Genomic DNA, 16,967 nt, shown 5'->3' on the forward strand with positions numbered 1-16,967 from the left:
CGGATCGTCACTACACTTTTTCAATAATCTGAACTGTAAACTGCAAAGTTGTTGAAGCAAATCTTTGCCTTAACCCCTAAGATTAAACCTACAGGAGGCCTCACGCCTATTAACTTCAGACAGAGATGACTTTCTTTGTTTTTGGGATCATCGATTTACGAAGATACATGGCACTGCTGTCTAGACTACAATGCACTTGATATTTAGATGTCCAACAACAAACCTCTTCAGCTAGTTTGCCTAATTTTCCAAGCTTTAGATATAAAACAATTAGATCAAATAAATTAAATGTAATAAAATAATTCTGACAGAGGTGCACATCATTTCATCATCTCCCAGGTCACAGACCAGATACACCCATCCTTGCTCACCTCTTTTGCCGAGGTTAGCATCGTACAGTCAGAGGACAGGCCACGGAGCTTACTAAGTCATGCAAAACCCCTACTAAGGTTTTAGGGAGTACCCACCCAAACACACACACTGCAGACACGTGACTTACTTAGAAGTGAAGATGCTCTTGACTACTTCGCCGTGAGAGCTCCTTACACTTTGTCCCGCCTTTGTCTTCACTGCCGTCCTCGCTGCTGGTTTGAGGGACATCCTGAGTAGTGTCCTCAGTGTCCTCTGGCTCGCGCATATCCTGATTTGTGTACTCGTCTTTAGGGTACGTCAACTTGCAGAGGACATCGCTCACATCTTGCCCAGAATTGGGGGTTTTCCGTTACCCTCAAGCAAACTGACTTCACGATGGCCCCTGTATGTGGACTAACCATGAAAGGCACAAAATCCTCTGTTTTCACTGAGAGTTTTTACCTCGTTTTCCTCTTGGAACGCCTTGGACTCTTGGCTAACGCTCAACTTTATTTCACTTCCGCTGTCGCGCAACACTAATTCGCCTTCGCTTTCGTTTCTCAAGTTCGCTATCTCCTCCCAGGTCCCTTGCTTAATGCTCAGCTCCTAGGCGGCGATGTCCCTCTTCCTCTGGGGTTCTTTGTTCTCATTGAAGAGGTTCACTTTGTGTTGCAAGAGGAACTTGTTATGTGAACTGAGATCCCGATTGTGTTTTTGAATGGCGGAGTAACTTGTAATTCTGAAGGGAGACGGTCATCAGGGTAAACATTTGGGTGTCGAGTCTTCTAATGTACGTTAATGTGTCTTTCTATGATGTCTGATAATCTGCTGTTCACTCAAACTAACGTATGTGCGAATGCTGCTTACCACGTTATTATATGGAAACTGTCGCTAAGTTTGAAAATCGTGGCGTGAACTTGTCACTTCAAGCACAGCATGCGGGAGCAATTTGTGGTTGAGTGTCTTTCTCAAGGACGCATGGACGTACAAGCGGAGCCGGGGATTGAACTATCGATCCTCTGATTGAAGGAGGACCCTGCTCTACCACTGAGCCACAGTCCCAAGTCCCGCCCCTCGAACGCAGACTGGACAATAGCGTAGCATCAGCAACCCACATCTGTCCCTCTGCACTCCATGGATTCTCACGCTGTTGTTTCAGATTTTCTTCTTTTTCCGGCCGTTTAATGGGAATTTCAAGCTATTCGCATTTAAACGTTGTATAATAATGAACTTGTTACCCGGAGAGGTTGGAAGGACATTTCTAAAACGTTTAGTTTCTAGCTAAAAGCTAACATTAGCGGAGTACGTTAGCGCATCATTATCTAGAATTAGCACTTAAAAGTACTAAAGGTATACTGCATGCATACACATGCTGCTGTTGCCTTTTAATGATTTAAGCTGTGAAAAATTAAAGGATCCTGACAGAGATAGACTTTTTTTTGTTAAAGGGTAAAATCCCTTTTATTTAACCAGAAACTGCAGCATTTCTCTCTCTTGCAATAAACCAGACTCTCATCGAAAAAACCTGCAATTTTACTGTGTTCTTAAACGCATTTAATTCGAACTTGAGGGGAACAAAATTAAGCAGCTTGGGGGGTGAAATGGCTGTAGAAGTCAGACTCTTTTTCACATCAAACATGTGGAATTATGGGTTTATTTTGACTTAACCAAAATTCGGTATTGAACAGTGGAAAGGTGAGATTAATTAATATCAATAAAAGTTTATAAATAACACTTTACTTTAATTGCAAGTATAATATTTCCCTTTGCTACTGGTAGTATGACTTCTTTTTCTTAATTATTATTGGTTCAGACTTAATTATTCATACAAATACTACACACACACACACACACGGCGCGTAAAATAAGTATTGAACACATCACCATTTTTCTCAGTAAATATATTTCTAAAGGTGCTATTGACATGACATTTTCTCCAGATGTCGGTAACAACCCAAGTAATACACACATACAAAGAAAACCAAACTAATAGGTTCAGAAATTAAGTTATGTGTAGTGAAATGGAATTACACGGGGAAAAAGTATTGAACACGCTTACTGAAATTGATTTAATACGTACAAAAGCCTTTGCTGGTAATGACAGCTTCAAGACGCCTCCTGTATGTATATCTCATGCATTGCTCAGGTGTGGTTTGGGCCCATTCTTCCAAACAAACAGTCTTCAAATCTTGAAGGTTCCGTGAGCCTCTTCTATGAACTCTGATCTTTAGTTATTTCCATAGATTTTCTATTGGATTCAAGTCAGCTGATTGGCTGGACCATTCTAGCAGCTTTATTTTATTTCTCTGAAACCAGTTGAGCACTGTTGGGGCAATAATCCGGAAATGGAAAGAACATAATTTCACCATAAACCAGCCACGGCCAGGTTAGTACAATAGTTTCAAAGAAAACAATAAGTAATGCACTCAACCGCCGTGGCTTGTATGCACGCTCACCATGCAAGACGCCATTGCTGAAGAAAAAGCATGTTGAAGCTCGTTTAAAGTTTGCTGCACATTTAGACAAGCCTGTGAAATACTGGGAGAATAGAGTCTGGTCAGATGAGACCAAAATTGAACTCTTTGGATGCCATAATACACACCGTGTTTGGAGGTCAAATGGCACTGCACATCACCCCAAAAACACCATACCAACAGTGAGGTTTGGAGGTGGGAACTTCATGGTGTGGGGCTGTTTTTCAGCATACAGCACTGGCAAACTTCATATAATTGAAGGAAGGATGAATGGAAAAATGTACCGAGACATTCTTGATAAAAATCTGCTGCCATCTACCAGGATGATGAAAATGAAACGAGGGTGGACATTTCTATACAAGATGTTTTTGTCTTTTTGTGTTAAACTTACTTATCCTGTTATATACAGTGGGTACGGAAAGTATTCAGACCCCTTTAAATGTTTCACTTTTTGTTTCATTGCAGCCATTTGCTAAAATCAAAAAAGTTCATTTTATTTCTCATTAATGTACACTCAGCACCCCATCTTGACAGAAAAAAACAGAAATGTAGAAATCTTTGCAAATTTATTAAAAAAGAAAAACTGAAATATCACATGGTCATAAGTATTCAGACCCTTTGCTGTGACACTCATATTTAACTCACATGCTGTCCATTTCTTCTGATCCTCCTTGAGATGGTTCTACTCCTTCATTGGAGTCCAGCTGTGTTTAATTAAACTGATTGGACTTGATTAGGAAAGGCACACACCTGTCTATATAAGACCTTACAGCTCACAGTGCATGTCAGAGCAAATGAGAATCATGAGGTCGAAGGAACTGCCCAAGGAGCTCAGAGACCTGGATCTGGCCAAGGTTACAAAAGAATTTCTGCAGCACTCAAGGTTCCTAAGAGCACAGTGGCCTCCATAATCCTTAAATGGAAGAAGTTTGGGACGACCAGAACTCTTCCTAGACCTGGCCGTCCAGCCAAACTGAGCAATCGTGGGAGAAGAGCCTTGGTGAGAGAAGTAAAGAAGAACCCAAAGATCACTGTGGCTGAGCTCCAGAGATGCAGTAGGGAGATGGGAGAAAGTTCCACAAAGTCAACTATCACTGCAGCCCTCCACCAGTCGGGGCTTTATGGCAGAGTGGCCCGACGGAAGCCTTTCCTCAGGGCAAGACGTATGAAAGCCCGCATAGAGTTTGCCAAAAAACACATGAAGGACTCCCAGACTATGAGAAATAAGATTCTCTGGTCTGATGAGACCAAGATTGAACTTTTTGGTGTTAATTCTAAGCGGTCTGTGTGGAGAAAACCAGGCACTGCTCATCACCTGCCCAATACAATCCCAACAGTGAAACATGGTGGTGGCAGCATCATGCTATGGGGGTGTTTTTCAGCTGCAGGGACAGGACGACTGGTTGCAATTGAAGGAAAGATGAATGCAGCCAAGTACAGAGATATCCTGGAAGAAAACCTCTTCCAGAGTGCTCTGGACCTCAGACTGGGCCGAAGGTTCACCTTCCAACAAGACAATGACCCTAAGCACACAGCTAAAACAACAAAGGAGTGGCTTCGGAACAACTCTGTGACCATTCTTGACTGGCCCAGCCAGAGCCCTGACCTAAACCCAATTGAGCATCTCTGGAGAGACCTGAAAATGGCTGTTCACCAACGTTCACCATCCAACCTGACGGAACTGGAGAGGATCTGCAAGGAAGAATGGCAGAGGATCCCCAAATCCAGGTGTGAAAAACGTGTTGCATCATTCCCAAGAAGACTCATGGCTGTACTAGCTCAAAAGGGTGCTTCTACTCAATACTGAGCAAAGGGTCTGAATACTTATGACCATGTAATATTTCAGTCTTTCTTTTTTAATAAATTTGCAAAAATTTCTACATTTCTTTTTTTTTCTGTCAAGATGGGGTGCTGAGTGTACATTAATAAGAAATAAAATGAACTTTTTTGATTTTAGTAAATGGCTGCAATGAAACAGAGTGAACATTTTAAAGGGGTCTGAATACTTTCTGTACCCACTGTATATGTATATATAAGGCACGGGTTGCATGGTTACGGTCTCCAACCGGCTAGGAGGCTCTCACACAAAAGTGTGTGGTTGAATGATGCCTCTTTGTCGGCTGTAGCACGAGCCCAAATACCGTTTACCACAATATCAACACCAATGAAAATGGGCGGAGAGAATGAAAAAAAATCACGGAAGTAACATCAGTGTGAATGATACAGAATGAAAAACCCCATTGAAGAAAAAAAAACTCAACAGAAGGAAAATCAACCTTTGTGTTTATTGTTTGGTCTTTATAGATGTACTATCATCATTATTCTTTCATATTTTTGGAAAGGAATTATTGAATTGATGCAAATAAATGTTCCTCTTAGATAACCGACATCAATCAATCTTGGGGTTAATGAGGATTGATAATACCGGGGTAACGACATTCATTAGGCAATCATTTAGATGGAGAGCTTAGCTGCTACACACACGTGGTTATGTTTGCGCATATTGTTGTTATTGAGTCAAGCGACTCTTTGTCCGAATTCGACCTGCAATCCTTTGACGTACCACACGAACACAATCCGTTTTCGATGAGCCCTGCTTCTGACCCAAACTATATGCCGCCCCCATCTTTTATTGTTTTCCTCATCCTGTAAGATGTGAATCCCAGCCGAGATAAAAGCCCTCCTCCAACCCAACACCAATAAGAATCCGGTGCGCTCCTTTCAGTCACCTCCCCTCCGTCTCCCTCCTGTTCCCTTCAACGGTTCTCCTCTCCGGTGGTCCTCTCGGCTCCGGAGTCATCATCACTCACTCTCCGACCTACAGCACAGGACTACGCTCGGCCCGGCGGAGGAACATGTTGCTTCAGAAACTGGTACGGTAAGAGTCCGCGTCTGCAAGTTTTAGCTGCAGGGCATTTAAGAGGTTTAGATGTCGCCGTACGTAAATCCGTGCGCAATTACGCATATAACCCGTGTGTTTTTGGTAGTGTGCGTAATTAATTAAAGGGCGTTCAACTAGCTTTCTAAGCTTCCTTTTCCACGGAATACCCCCCATCTCTCCTCTTCCCTTCCTGCTGCTAAGCATTTGCAAAACAATTGTAGATCTAAAAGATCAAAGGCGATAGTTATGCGGATGCGGGTGGTCCCTATTCACTTTGCGCCGCACCAGTCTTGACAGGTCATCGAGAAATTGCAGCTAAAGCATGGCCTGTGTTAGACTAGTGCTAAGAAAGGCAGAGCTCTATAAATCAGTTTTTTTTTCTCTCCACACTTTTTTATTTGAATGCCTAACAAACTTTTGAAACCGTAAAGTTGAGGATTCATGTTGTAGCTAAGCGCTCCACAGGCTTAGCCTGTTTATTTTCTTTAATATAGGATAGAAAGTCAACACATTTAAGAGCATTTAGCAATAATCACACCAAATGTCAAGCCAACCAAAAATACAACAAATTGTAGTGTTGCTTATTAATAACCAGCAAGACCTGACAGGCTTTGGATAAGAATAATGTAAAGTGCTCTCATAAGAAGCTGTTTCTGTCATTGACTCTCTAATGAAGAATAGATCTCATGACCTTTGATTGTATGCAGCAGTAATATAAATGTAAATTCTAATATCAGATGTGTTGTTGTTGTCTCAGTTTGTTTGGATCCTGTCAGTTCTGTGTGGCACCGACGTGTGTCTGGGATTTGTCTACGACCGGCCCAGACGCTCGGGAGAGGACAGGACTTCCACCAGATCAGAGGGTGAGTACCGCTGACCTTGTTCCTGGGAAACATAGATAACATCTTGTGAACTGCTCGACCCCGAACTGAGGTGGCCTTGAAAAAAAACAAAAAAGGCACTCCCACCCTGAGGGTGGCTGTTCTGTAACTGACTCTGACCTCTGACCCCCTTGTGGATGAGAAAAGGCTCCTACAGGAATCAGTGAAGTATCAAGTGGGAACCTGGGAGTCGGTCCTTCTTCTTTTGGTGTGATATAATTTCAGCGAAGAGTGTTTCCTTCCCTCCAGGCATTCATAAAGTAACACATCCCTTCACAGACTGTAACATTGTATTCATTTATAGAGCCCTGAAGAGATGTAACTGTTCATGAAAAAGAAAAGATTAGAGGAAAAATTTGAAAAATAAGCAGAATTTAGTGTTGTCTTGTGACGCTTTACATTCATCTCGGTTCTTTAAAAATAAAGATTGTTTTCATTTTTGATTCATTTTTCTTTTGGACTTATCGATTCATCATTTGGTCGATGTAACAGCGAAGAAAACCGACAAGATCACATCTTTGATTTGCTTTATTCTGTTTAACCACCAGTTAAAAACCTAAAGATATCCAGGCTCCTATCACGAAAGACAAATGTGAAGTTTTGCTGCTTTCTAAAAAAAATGTAATGTCTTTGGGTTATTAACACTTAATTAGACAAAAACAAGCTAATTGAAGATGTCACATTGGCCCTCTAAGATTGAAAAGATCAATTGAACAATGAATTGATGAGGCTATAAACACACTCTGCAAGTATCGTGTGGTTATCTGCTGTCAAATGAATGAGAACAATGCAGAAGTGCAGTGAGCCTCTGTGAAAGCCCCTCAGAACTGTGTTCAGTGAAGCAAACCCCAGCAAAAAGAAGTCACATACTTTAATTTAGCTGCCAAAGTGGCTGGGCACAGGCCATGTGAAGTGTACTTTGGAGCCGCGTTAATGTGTCTTGGCCAAGTGTTCGTGGGACATGCCTGAAGCCACGCTCCAGGTCCAAGACACATGCAGAAAACAACTTTTTTAAAGCTTTTTTTTAAAGCTTTTTTCTTGAACCCTATGTGAGCTTCAAGGGCAATCAGTCACCCCAACGTCAACCGGAGTGACACGCGTCCACCCCCACGGCCCGTCTCTGAGATCACTCCCCTAACATGAGAACTCACTTTCCACATCAGCCGCTCCAGAGGAATGTCTCCTGCTCGGTTTGTTTGCCGGGTTGTTTTCTATATGAAGTGTCTGCCAGCGCATATGAAATAAGCGAGCGGAGAGTATAAGGGTGGTGGTGGGGGGGGGGGGGGGCGTTACAACGGATCACTGTGACCCTGCGAGGTTGTGATTGGGCAGCCCGTGTGTTTTTTTTAGGGGGAGAGAGAGAGAGAGTGTTTGTGTTGCTCTACCTTGAGTCAATATTAAGAGAGCATTGGAGCTCATTTTCTGCCTCAGATTCTCAAACCCTGTCGGCATCAGGAGGCAGAGGTTTGCGTGGATTGTCATAGCAACAGGCAGCGGTGGCCATTCTGGAATTTAATTGCTGTATATCCTTTCTTAGCGGAGAACATAAGCCTCTTGCACAGTAGATCAAAAACACAGGTGTAAATAATGACACGAATGATGGCCGGATTCCATTTAGCTGCTTCAGTTTCAGGGTGCGGGTGTTGTTCATGCTGGCTCACTGCCACACTGTCCTCATTTCTTACTGGGACGCTTGAATAGAACGGAGCTATGTTGTAAGTAGTAACACCTGTGCTCTTCCTATTTAAGGCAACCCAAAATGTGAAGAAGATTGAGTGTGAAAGCTCATTGTTGACTTTGGGAATAGTCATTTGATCACCTAAAGAAATAATCAAGGTCTACTTACTAGCTATTCTCAGAGCTTTCAACCTCGCAATTTGTGCTTTTTTGTTATTTTACACCTGCCTGACCTCGTTTTGTTCTTCACTAAAGCATGCTGAGAACATTACTAAATAGGGGTCAACATTTCACCTCTACTTCTGGGTCCGTACAATATAATTAACAATCATCACTTATAAGAAGAAGAAGAAGAAAAGCCAGTACAGCCAAGCACTAACTAGTGCTGCCCCCTAGTCGGCTAAGATTTCTTTAGTCAATAAGGCATTTTTTTAATGGTTTTCATGCTGAATGACTTATTTCCATGAAACCTGTGAGCCCATCTCTGGTAAACACCAGATTTAAAGTGGAGCTTTTGTGTGATTCTTTGTGGAGGAATTCAGCTCTGTCAATTTAATCGAGAAACCGATAGCGTCTGAGAGCCGTTTAAAATAACGTGTTATCTTAAATGGATTTGTTGTGGCATTGGCCTATAATTGATGTCAGTCATCTTTGTGTCTACTGTGACACTAACTGCAGGCTGTACGGTCCTTGTACGTTTTGTTTATTGGATTAAATCCAAATTGACAGAAACGAGAAAACTGAGCTAACTGCAAACAGCTAACTTTTAACTGAACGGCCGTCTGCCAGAGCTGCTGCCCGCCCGGCAAAGTAGATTCCTCGTGTCGGGGAGGACAAAACAAGAATACGAGACACTGGACTTTGGATTTAATCCAATGAACAAACTATGAAAGCGTACACAGACCCTGTACCTTCACATACTCTGGTCAGCTCTACTTCTTCGTCCTCTCACGTTGGACTGACACATTCTGCTGATAATGTTAGTTTCACCACTAACCTAAATTCAAATTTGAACTCATGGAGCCAAGAGGACGTTGTATGTGCTCTATAGACTTAGACAAAAAGGCATCCAGGGTTTTCACCTTTGACCTGTGGTCCTCACTTGCTCCGACAGAGCAGGAGTGAGTCTTACTGCAATGAGGTTATTGATGCTGCACCCCTCACCAGTCCACACTGCCGTGCCAACTAGCTGGGCAGCATAAATAATTTAAAGTGTAAAGCCTCAGTTCCTTCACATAGCGCACATATGCACTTGTACTTGCATAAAGAAACACACACACATATGTCCACACAGGAACACACAAACACGCCGTGTTAAATAACTCCTGTTGGCATCCCCTGACTCCCTGTGAGCGAGGTTGTTTTTTTCACAAGTGAGTGGACAAGGAGTGTGTTGTTAGAAATGTAGCAATAAGTTCACTCAGTCTTAGATCTCCAGGATGTCTTCAGTTAAGCCAGGGAGTTCTCACAATGCGGGTTGGGTTCCACACCGGGGCCACCGTCCTCTGGGACCCCAGTGGACAAGAGTGTTATTGTATCTGAAGAAACCTGTCCACATAGTGAGATAGAATTACCCCAGTTTAAGTCCCAGGAGAGGATTTCAAGTTTAGTAACTGTTGAGTTTGGCACATGGCTTACAGACCTTTTGTCACAGTTATTCCCAGTTATTATGAAATACATTTTTAGTTTGCTGACCACATTTGTTGCTTTTGACAAAAGTATTTCTCACTGCAGATCGGTACAGGTTGAGAGCCATTTGAACAGTGCAGCCATTCATTCATTTTTTTGGGACAATTTGCTGTATTTAGCTGTAGCCCACTGGCCAAATGCCAAAATGTCCCCCCAGTTCACTGTTAATGTTTTGGACCTGTGAAAGGTGTTGAGTTGAACGACAGTGACATTTGTGGTCACCACTGTGTGGGGGCTTTACCAAAACCAGGGATTGTGGTTTAAAGTCACGGCGAAAGTGTCTTAAGCTTTCTAAATAAAGGGTCTCATTTTGAGAGGGAACATTTTTGCCAACTGATATCTAAACACACAGGCAAATACCCACGGTAAGAAGGTCACTTCACTATCATCTAATCACTTTCATATGCATCAAGATATATTGGTCAAAGAAAAACAACTCATTCCAATCATTGGGCAACATCTGGTCCTGAAAAGTGAAGCAAATGTGGAAGTGGCTTCAACTTGCATTCTCTCTAATGGCCATCAGGGGGCGACTCCTCTGCAAGAAGTCCCATGATATGGTCTTCTATGAGAAAATGACTCTACTTCTCTCTTGATTTATTACCTCAGTAAACATTGTGAACATGAGTTTATGGTCTCAATCTCTAGTTTCAAGTCTTCTTCAATACAGCATGATGTTCATTTAGTAAATGATGGTCCATTTAGAGTCAAACAGACCATAAAGCAGGGTATGATTTCGGCGGGGCTACCACAGCATTGTCTGATCTGGGAGTTTTTTTTACAGCAAAAAATCGAGATAATAAAATCAAAAGCCAAGATGGCGATGGGCAAAATTGTCTTAAAACTACAGTCCACAAACCAATGGGTGACATCGGGGCGGATACGTCCACTTCTTGGAAAGAGCATCTCAATAGACTAAGGCAGAATCTATACCATTTCCTTATCATAGAAAAAGAACATTTCAAAACGATTTAGAATTATTGACCATACATCATACAAAGGGCTTTATTACCATACAGATAGAATTAAATCATGCACCTGGACAACAAATAATAAATTGTACGTTACTGCGTTCAGAAGGAATTATCAAATATATTTTAGCATTGTACAGGAACCAAAATGCTCGGGATTTGTTAATACTGTAAAGTTTTTTTACTTTCTTTTGGTCCACTTTAATTCTATTCAATTCAATTCAATTTATTTTCTATAGCCCAAAGTCACAAATCATGAATTTGCTTCAGAGGGCTTTACAATCTGTACACATCCGCGACATCCTCTCTCCCGAGACCTCAGAAGTTACTGATGCTGGGAATCATTTCTGCATAATGACGTTCAAACCGTCTTCAGATGTGACTCAGCAGTGTTCGGAGACACTACAGAACAAAAAAAGCACAAATAACATTAAAGTGTCCACTCATTGAATCCATGTTTCTCCCCGTCAGCTCGCTCTGCGTCTCAGTACGCGCCGACCTCCGGCTCCTGCAGGAACAGGTGTTTCGAGCTGGTTGACCTGGAGCCCCCAAACTGCCGCTGTGACAACCTGTGCAAGACCTACAACGGCTGCTGCTCTGACTTCGATCAGCTCTGCCTCAGGACAGGTAGTGCTTGTCTTCTGATTTGTTTTTGTTTTTCTTCCTACCTAGCTTTTTCTTTCATCCCCTCTGTCTTAGAGAGCGACAGGAATAGACATCGTGCTGTGATTTGAAAGAAAGAAAATGACTCCCAGATTCTTGGCAGTGTGTTTGATATCAGAGTAAAGGGACTCTTGGTGGTGCAGGTCTGGTCAGAGAGGCTGGAGGAAAATCCTCGGACATCTGGCATCAAGATTTTCTTTTTCCAACACAATGGAAAATTTGCCGTGTAATGCGACTTCGATGTGTTGCTGTGATTTTGCTGTTTCTGTTTGTGTGTGAGAGAGTGAAAGGATAGTGACTCTTTCATAGTGACTGTGCCAACAGACATGTTACACATAACACATGCTTCATATATCAGTGAAGAATTATATAAATGTAGCAGGAAAAACACACATCATCCAACTGGTGAAAACTTAAACAGGAATTCAAATTCCAGTATCTAATGTATATAACATTCAAACATAGAACTGAACTGAATAGACACTGTTATCACCAATAACAGATTTAAGTCAGTATCGGCCTGATATTCAGTATCTGTAGATTCCCTATCTATATCCTATTCTATGCAATGGTATTTTGTTATATATTTGCTTCTCCTCGAATAACTACAATTGTGAAATCCTACTCACATACACACATACATCATTTTCTATTTTGATACTTTTATAAAACTGTTTCTGTCATGAGTACTTTCACGCAAATATATTAAGTGAAGATAAAGCAACAAGTTTCATCGACCAGGCAAATTGTGTAAAACGGACGTATTCAAAACGCACACTATAGTGTACGACAACACGGAGGCTCCGTAGTCCGAACCAAGACGATAAACTTTATTGCTCCTTTCAACCTTGACAAAGGCAAAGCAGACCAGATCCACTCCTTCCACTCTTAACTTTCACAATAAAAGCCCTCGACATACACAACTGTAGAGGGAATTTAAAACTTCAATTTGCTCAGAACATTTTGCTACAAGGAAACTCAATTAAGTAGCTTACAGTAGCTCCGGCTATACAACAGCTGACCTCAGACAGACTGCCAGACGCCACTCTGACCCTGGTATCGGTCCCGTGTGCGAATCTTTTCAAACCAATTATTGATAAAGGTTGCAACTGTCTCAAGTTCACAACACTGCCTGTTTGGTATGAATTGTTCTACTGCCAAATATTCGAAGGCCTTGATTTATCTGGTTTCTGGCTTTGAGAGAGTAGCTCACATTGACACATAGTGATTAGATAGATAGATAGATAGATAGATAGATAGATAGATAGATAGATAGATAGATAGATAGATAGATAGATAGATAGATAGATAGATAGATGTAAACTTTATTCATCCCCAGGGGGAAATTTGTTTGTAGCAGCAGCAAGTTACAGAGTAGAATATGTATGGAAATGCACAATATATACAGTACAATAAAATAACAGATCAGATATTGAATTGAAGAAATAGAATAATAAAAAATAAGATAAAATAGAATAAAAAGTAAAAATGCAAAAAAATAAATTAAAAAAATGCACAATAAATACAATGAATTAGAATGGTATAAAATGAACAACTAGGTAAACTAAACAAACTGATCAGTAGTGCAAGGATCACCGACAACAAGCAACAACCGTGTAGCGTTGTTGTAGTCATTTGAAGGATGATGATCTGGCCAGAGGTGATTTATTAAACAGTGTTATAGCAGTGGGCAGGAATGTTCTCCTGTATCTTTCCTTGTAACACGGAGCTGGATGAGTCTGTTGGAGAAAGTGCTCCGCTGTCCCTGCAGTAGGTGGTGGAGAGGGTGATCCGGGTTATAATAGTTTCTTCAGTGTCCTCCTCTCCACCACCTGTTCCAGATAGTCTAGTTTGCAGCCAATGATGGAGCCGGCCTTCTTAACTAGTTTGTTAAGTCTGTTGGATTGAACCCTCCTAAGCCATTCAAATAACATATTGGAATTCTTCATTTAGGTTGGGGATCCGAATGTGTCCTTCACCACTTGCTGTGATGATGAAACTTACTTTGCAATATGTTGCCATGCTATAGAGCCATTTAGCCAGACCCTGATTATTTTAGATCTAAACTTGTAATATCTTCCCAATCTAGTCTATAAAAATGCTAACAGTGCTTAATAACGTTCAGCGAGACAATGTTTGTTCTAATCAGTTTAAATCTACAGTGGTTTTTTAAACCTGGGTGGGTTCGCATTATTGTTCTCATTAGACACATCATGTCTTAGCTTGATGGTCCAGCTGTATCATTCATCAGTCTGAGCTGGGTAATGAGCCTTGGTCTGAACTGGTTTCTCATGTGTTGCCTTCTCTCTTCAGCTCTGTCAACATTCCCCCCTCTTCTCCCAGTGTTGGTGGTCTGATTTTATGCCCTCTCCTTTAGCCTGGTGGTCTCTGGCTTACCGCTGCCCAGCCACTGTAACCCTCCCTGTGCCAGAAAATGATGCTACATACCCAAGCTCCAACGCTCATCTGGTGTTCTCATCCTAGGCCAGAACACATGCAGTGTTGTCAGTGTTTGTCCCAAAAGGCCGAGTGCTCAGCTGTGAGCTATGCAGCCAAACCGCTGGCAACATTAACCACATCGGCTTTTCACTTCTCAGTGCTGGTGGTTTCAGTGCTACTCTATAGATCAGATTAGTTGTGTGTACACACAACAAGGTTTTGGGGTCTACTGTTTTTCCTTCCCGCTGGTTGTCATGTAAACATTCTTCCACGTTCCCGTACACAGAGGGGGGTTACGAGTGCAGCAAAGATCGGTGTGGGGAGACTCGGAACGAACAACATGCCTGCCACTGCTCTGATGACTGTCTGGCCAGAGGAGACTGTTGTACCAACTACAAGACACTGTGCAAAGGTTTGCCACTTGAAATATTAAACTGCATACGATGATTTGCATGTGAAGGCTTATTGATCAGGGTTTTTCAGGACATATGTCTTAAAAAAGTTTACATCTTAAAAATGTAACCACTTCCGTCAGTTACAATGCTAAATTCTTTTGTCGTTTTTTTGTCAATACAAATATGAACAAGTGCTCCCTGTCTTTACCTGCTAAGCTTTTCCAATGCATTTAAGTAACTGAATGTCAGCTTTCTCCTGTAAGCGGATCCCTTAAACCTGGGCAGGGGTTTAAAGAAAAAAACCTGAAAGACTTCAGACAGGGAACGGATCACATCAGCATTTGACTGTTTTGTAGAATTTGTGCGGTGAGATAGAGCTATGTTCTGTTGGTCCTCTCACTGTCAATCCGCTCAGAGACACACACACACACACACACAGCAATGAAAAACAAAACAGTCAGAAAAGCTGCGTCTTCTGTCAGTACAGTTAAAATACGTTTTAACTGCCATGCTTCCAAAATATGGTTTGAAAGTCTGACCACTGACCTGCTGCGTGAATATGCGGCATTAAGAGGAATATATTTAAAGACTTTTCTATAATACAAATTCAGTATACTTTGCTACGTTCAGCTTGCGTTGTCCATACAACATTCTATCTCTCAGTCCCTCCTCTGATCGTGTTCTTTTAGGGGACACTTCATGGCTGAAGGACGAGTGTGAGGAGATCAAGACATCTGAATGTCCTGCTGGGTACGTTTACATCTGAGCAGTGAAGGAGATTAAATACATGTGTTTATATATATATGCCACATAACTGAAGGATTTGCTCAAGATCGAACTAGGGTGACCAAATTTGATTTCCTATATCAGCATTTTGATCTTCTTCTGATATGTGCAGGTTTGTGCGCCCGCCACTCATCATGCTGTCAGTGGATGGATTTAGAGCTTCTTATGTGAAGAGAGGAAACACGGTCATCCCCAACATCGAGAAACTGAGTAAGACCTGGATAGGAGTAAGAGAAAGGTTTTGTTTAGCTGTAAGGGGGAAGACTGTGTTGTTGTGGTGATTTATGAAGCCATCAGCATTTACAGACGATTAATAACTGATTTGGTTTTATTCATGAGTGTCTTTGTGCTAATATCGGTGTTTCCTTTGCTCTGTTTTCCCTTTCAGGAACATGTGGAACCCATGCTCCATACATGAGGCCTGTTTACCCCTCAAAAACCTTCCCCAACCTCTACTCCCTGGCTACGGTATGGTACAGCTGCATGTTGTTGTCAGTTGTTGCCTTCAGTGATTACAGGCATTAATCTCAGCTCCATCTTAAAATGGTCTGCTAGCATTAGCGTTAAGCTCAAAGTAAAGCTGAGGCTAGCTAAATATAAGTTACCATAATAATAATAATAATAACCATGTTTGCTAATGGTCACAGTTCTAATGCTGTGATTGTGACATTTGAGAAGTTCTTACTTCGCCAGGTGGTTGATACAGTATTTTAGCTGTGATATCTAGTATTGGTAACATAAGTAAGTACAGCATGCTAACGTTCGTATTAAGTTCAAAGTAACTATAGCCAACTGAGTCGGCAAAAAAATGCTGGTATGGAACATTTCTGCAAACCACCGGAGATGTTGACTGTCAACGTTTCTAAACCAATAATGTGTTTCGTATCACGTTGTTGTGACACGATCGGTTAGATTTAGGCTGCAACACTACTTGGTTAAGGTAAGAAAAACGATCACGGCTTGTGTTCAAATAATAACGTAGCAACTTAACTAGCATAAATAAATAACAGACTTTCTTGCATAAAGTTATATAACAAGCTTAACAGGGTAACATAACAGGGTAACATAACAGGGTAACATAACAGGGTAACGGCGTAACCTGACAGCGTGACCTGACAGCATAACTAGCATAAATAGATAATAACCACACTTAGCGGACTTTCTTGCGTAGGGTCAAGTAACAAATGTCACAACGTTGCTTAACAATTGCAAACTCGATGTATATTTTGAGGGACTTAAACAGCAGTTACCTGGGTGAAGGTCCTTCACTTTTTTCCCCACCAAGATGTAGTTAAGAAGAAATAAGGAGCCTTTAAAATAGATACACAATTAAATTACAAGTACCTCAGTGACAGTTTGAGTAAAAATGACAAAATATATTTTTTTATAAAAGTTGCCAAGCTTTACATATTTTTGAAGCAAACACTGAGAAAAGAAGACCAGTTAAGTACAGTTCTGAAATGACAAATGTTGGCCTCGGCATAATCTCCATGTGAATCGTTGTCAGGGTCTCTACCCAGAGTCTCATGGTATCATCGGGAACTCCATGCATGACCCCGTGTTTGATGCCACCTTCACCCTGAGAAGCCGAGAGAAACTCAGTCATCGCTGGTGGGGAGGACAGCCGGTAAGTAGTCTCTTCTCTCTGTAGTCTGTCTTTTACCATCTGTAGTTCATTAACACTATAATTGTATTTTTTTTTTCCCTGTTCTCCTTTTGTTTTTGACGATAAATAACTTTTGTGTATGACTTTGAACGTT

General features: G+C 41.5%; 1 protein-coding gene across 1 annotated transcript in view; it reads left to right on the plus strand.

The window, feature by feature from the left end:
- Nucleotides 1-5,680: 5,680 nt before the first annotated feature.
- Nucleotides 5,681-16,967, plus strand: part of enpp2 (ectonucleotide pyrophosphatase/phosphodiesterase 2) — a gene marked incomplete at its 5' end in the record, with an annotated part of 33,022 nt that continues 21,735 nt past the window's right edge. Inside the window, 8 exons of the mRNA XM_079165397.1 lie at nt 5,681-5,698; nt 6,464-6,569; nt 11,396-11,551; nt 14,313-14,438; nt 15,111-15,171; nt 15,320-15,417; nt 15,596-15,675; nt 16,715-16,834. Of these exons, the coding sequence (XP_079021523.1) occupies nt 5,681-5,698; nt 6,464-6,569; nt 11,396-11,551; nt 14,313-14,438; nt 15,111-15,171; nt 15,320-15,417; nt 15,596-15,675; nt 16,715-16,834 (765 nt within the window). The remainder of the gene's footprint in view (nt 5,699-6,463; nt 6,570-11,395; nt 11,552-14,312; nt 14,439-15,110; nt 15,172-15,319; nt 15,418-15,595; nt 15,676-16,714; nt 16,835-16,967) is intronic.

This window comes from Pholis gunnellus, assembly GCF_910591455.1.
Source record: "Pholis gunnellus genome assembly, chromosome: 8".
NCBI classification, from domain to species: Eukaryota; Metazoa; Chordata; class Actinopteri; order Perciformes; family Pholidae; genus Pholis; species Pholis gunnellus.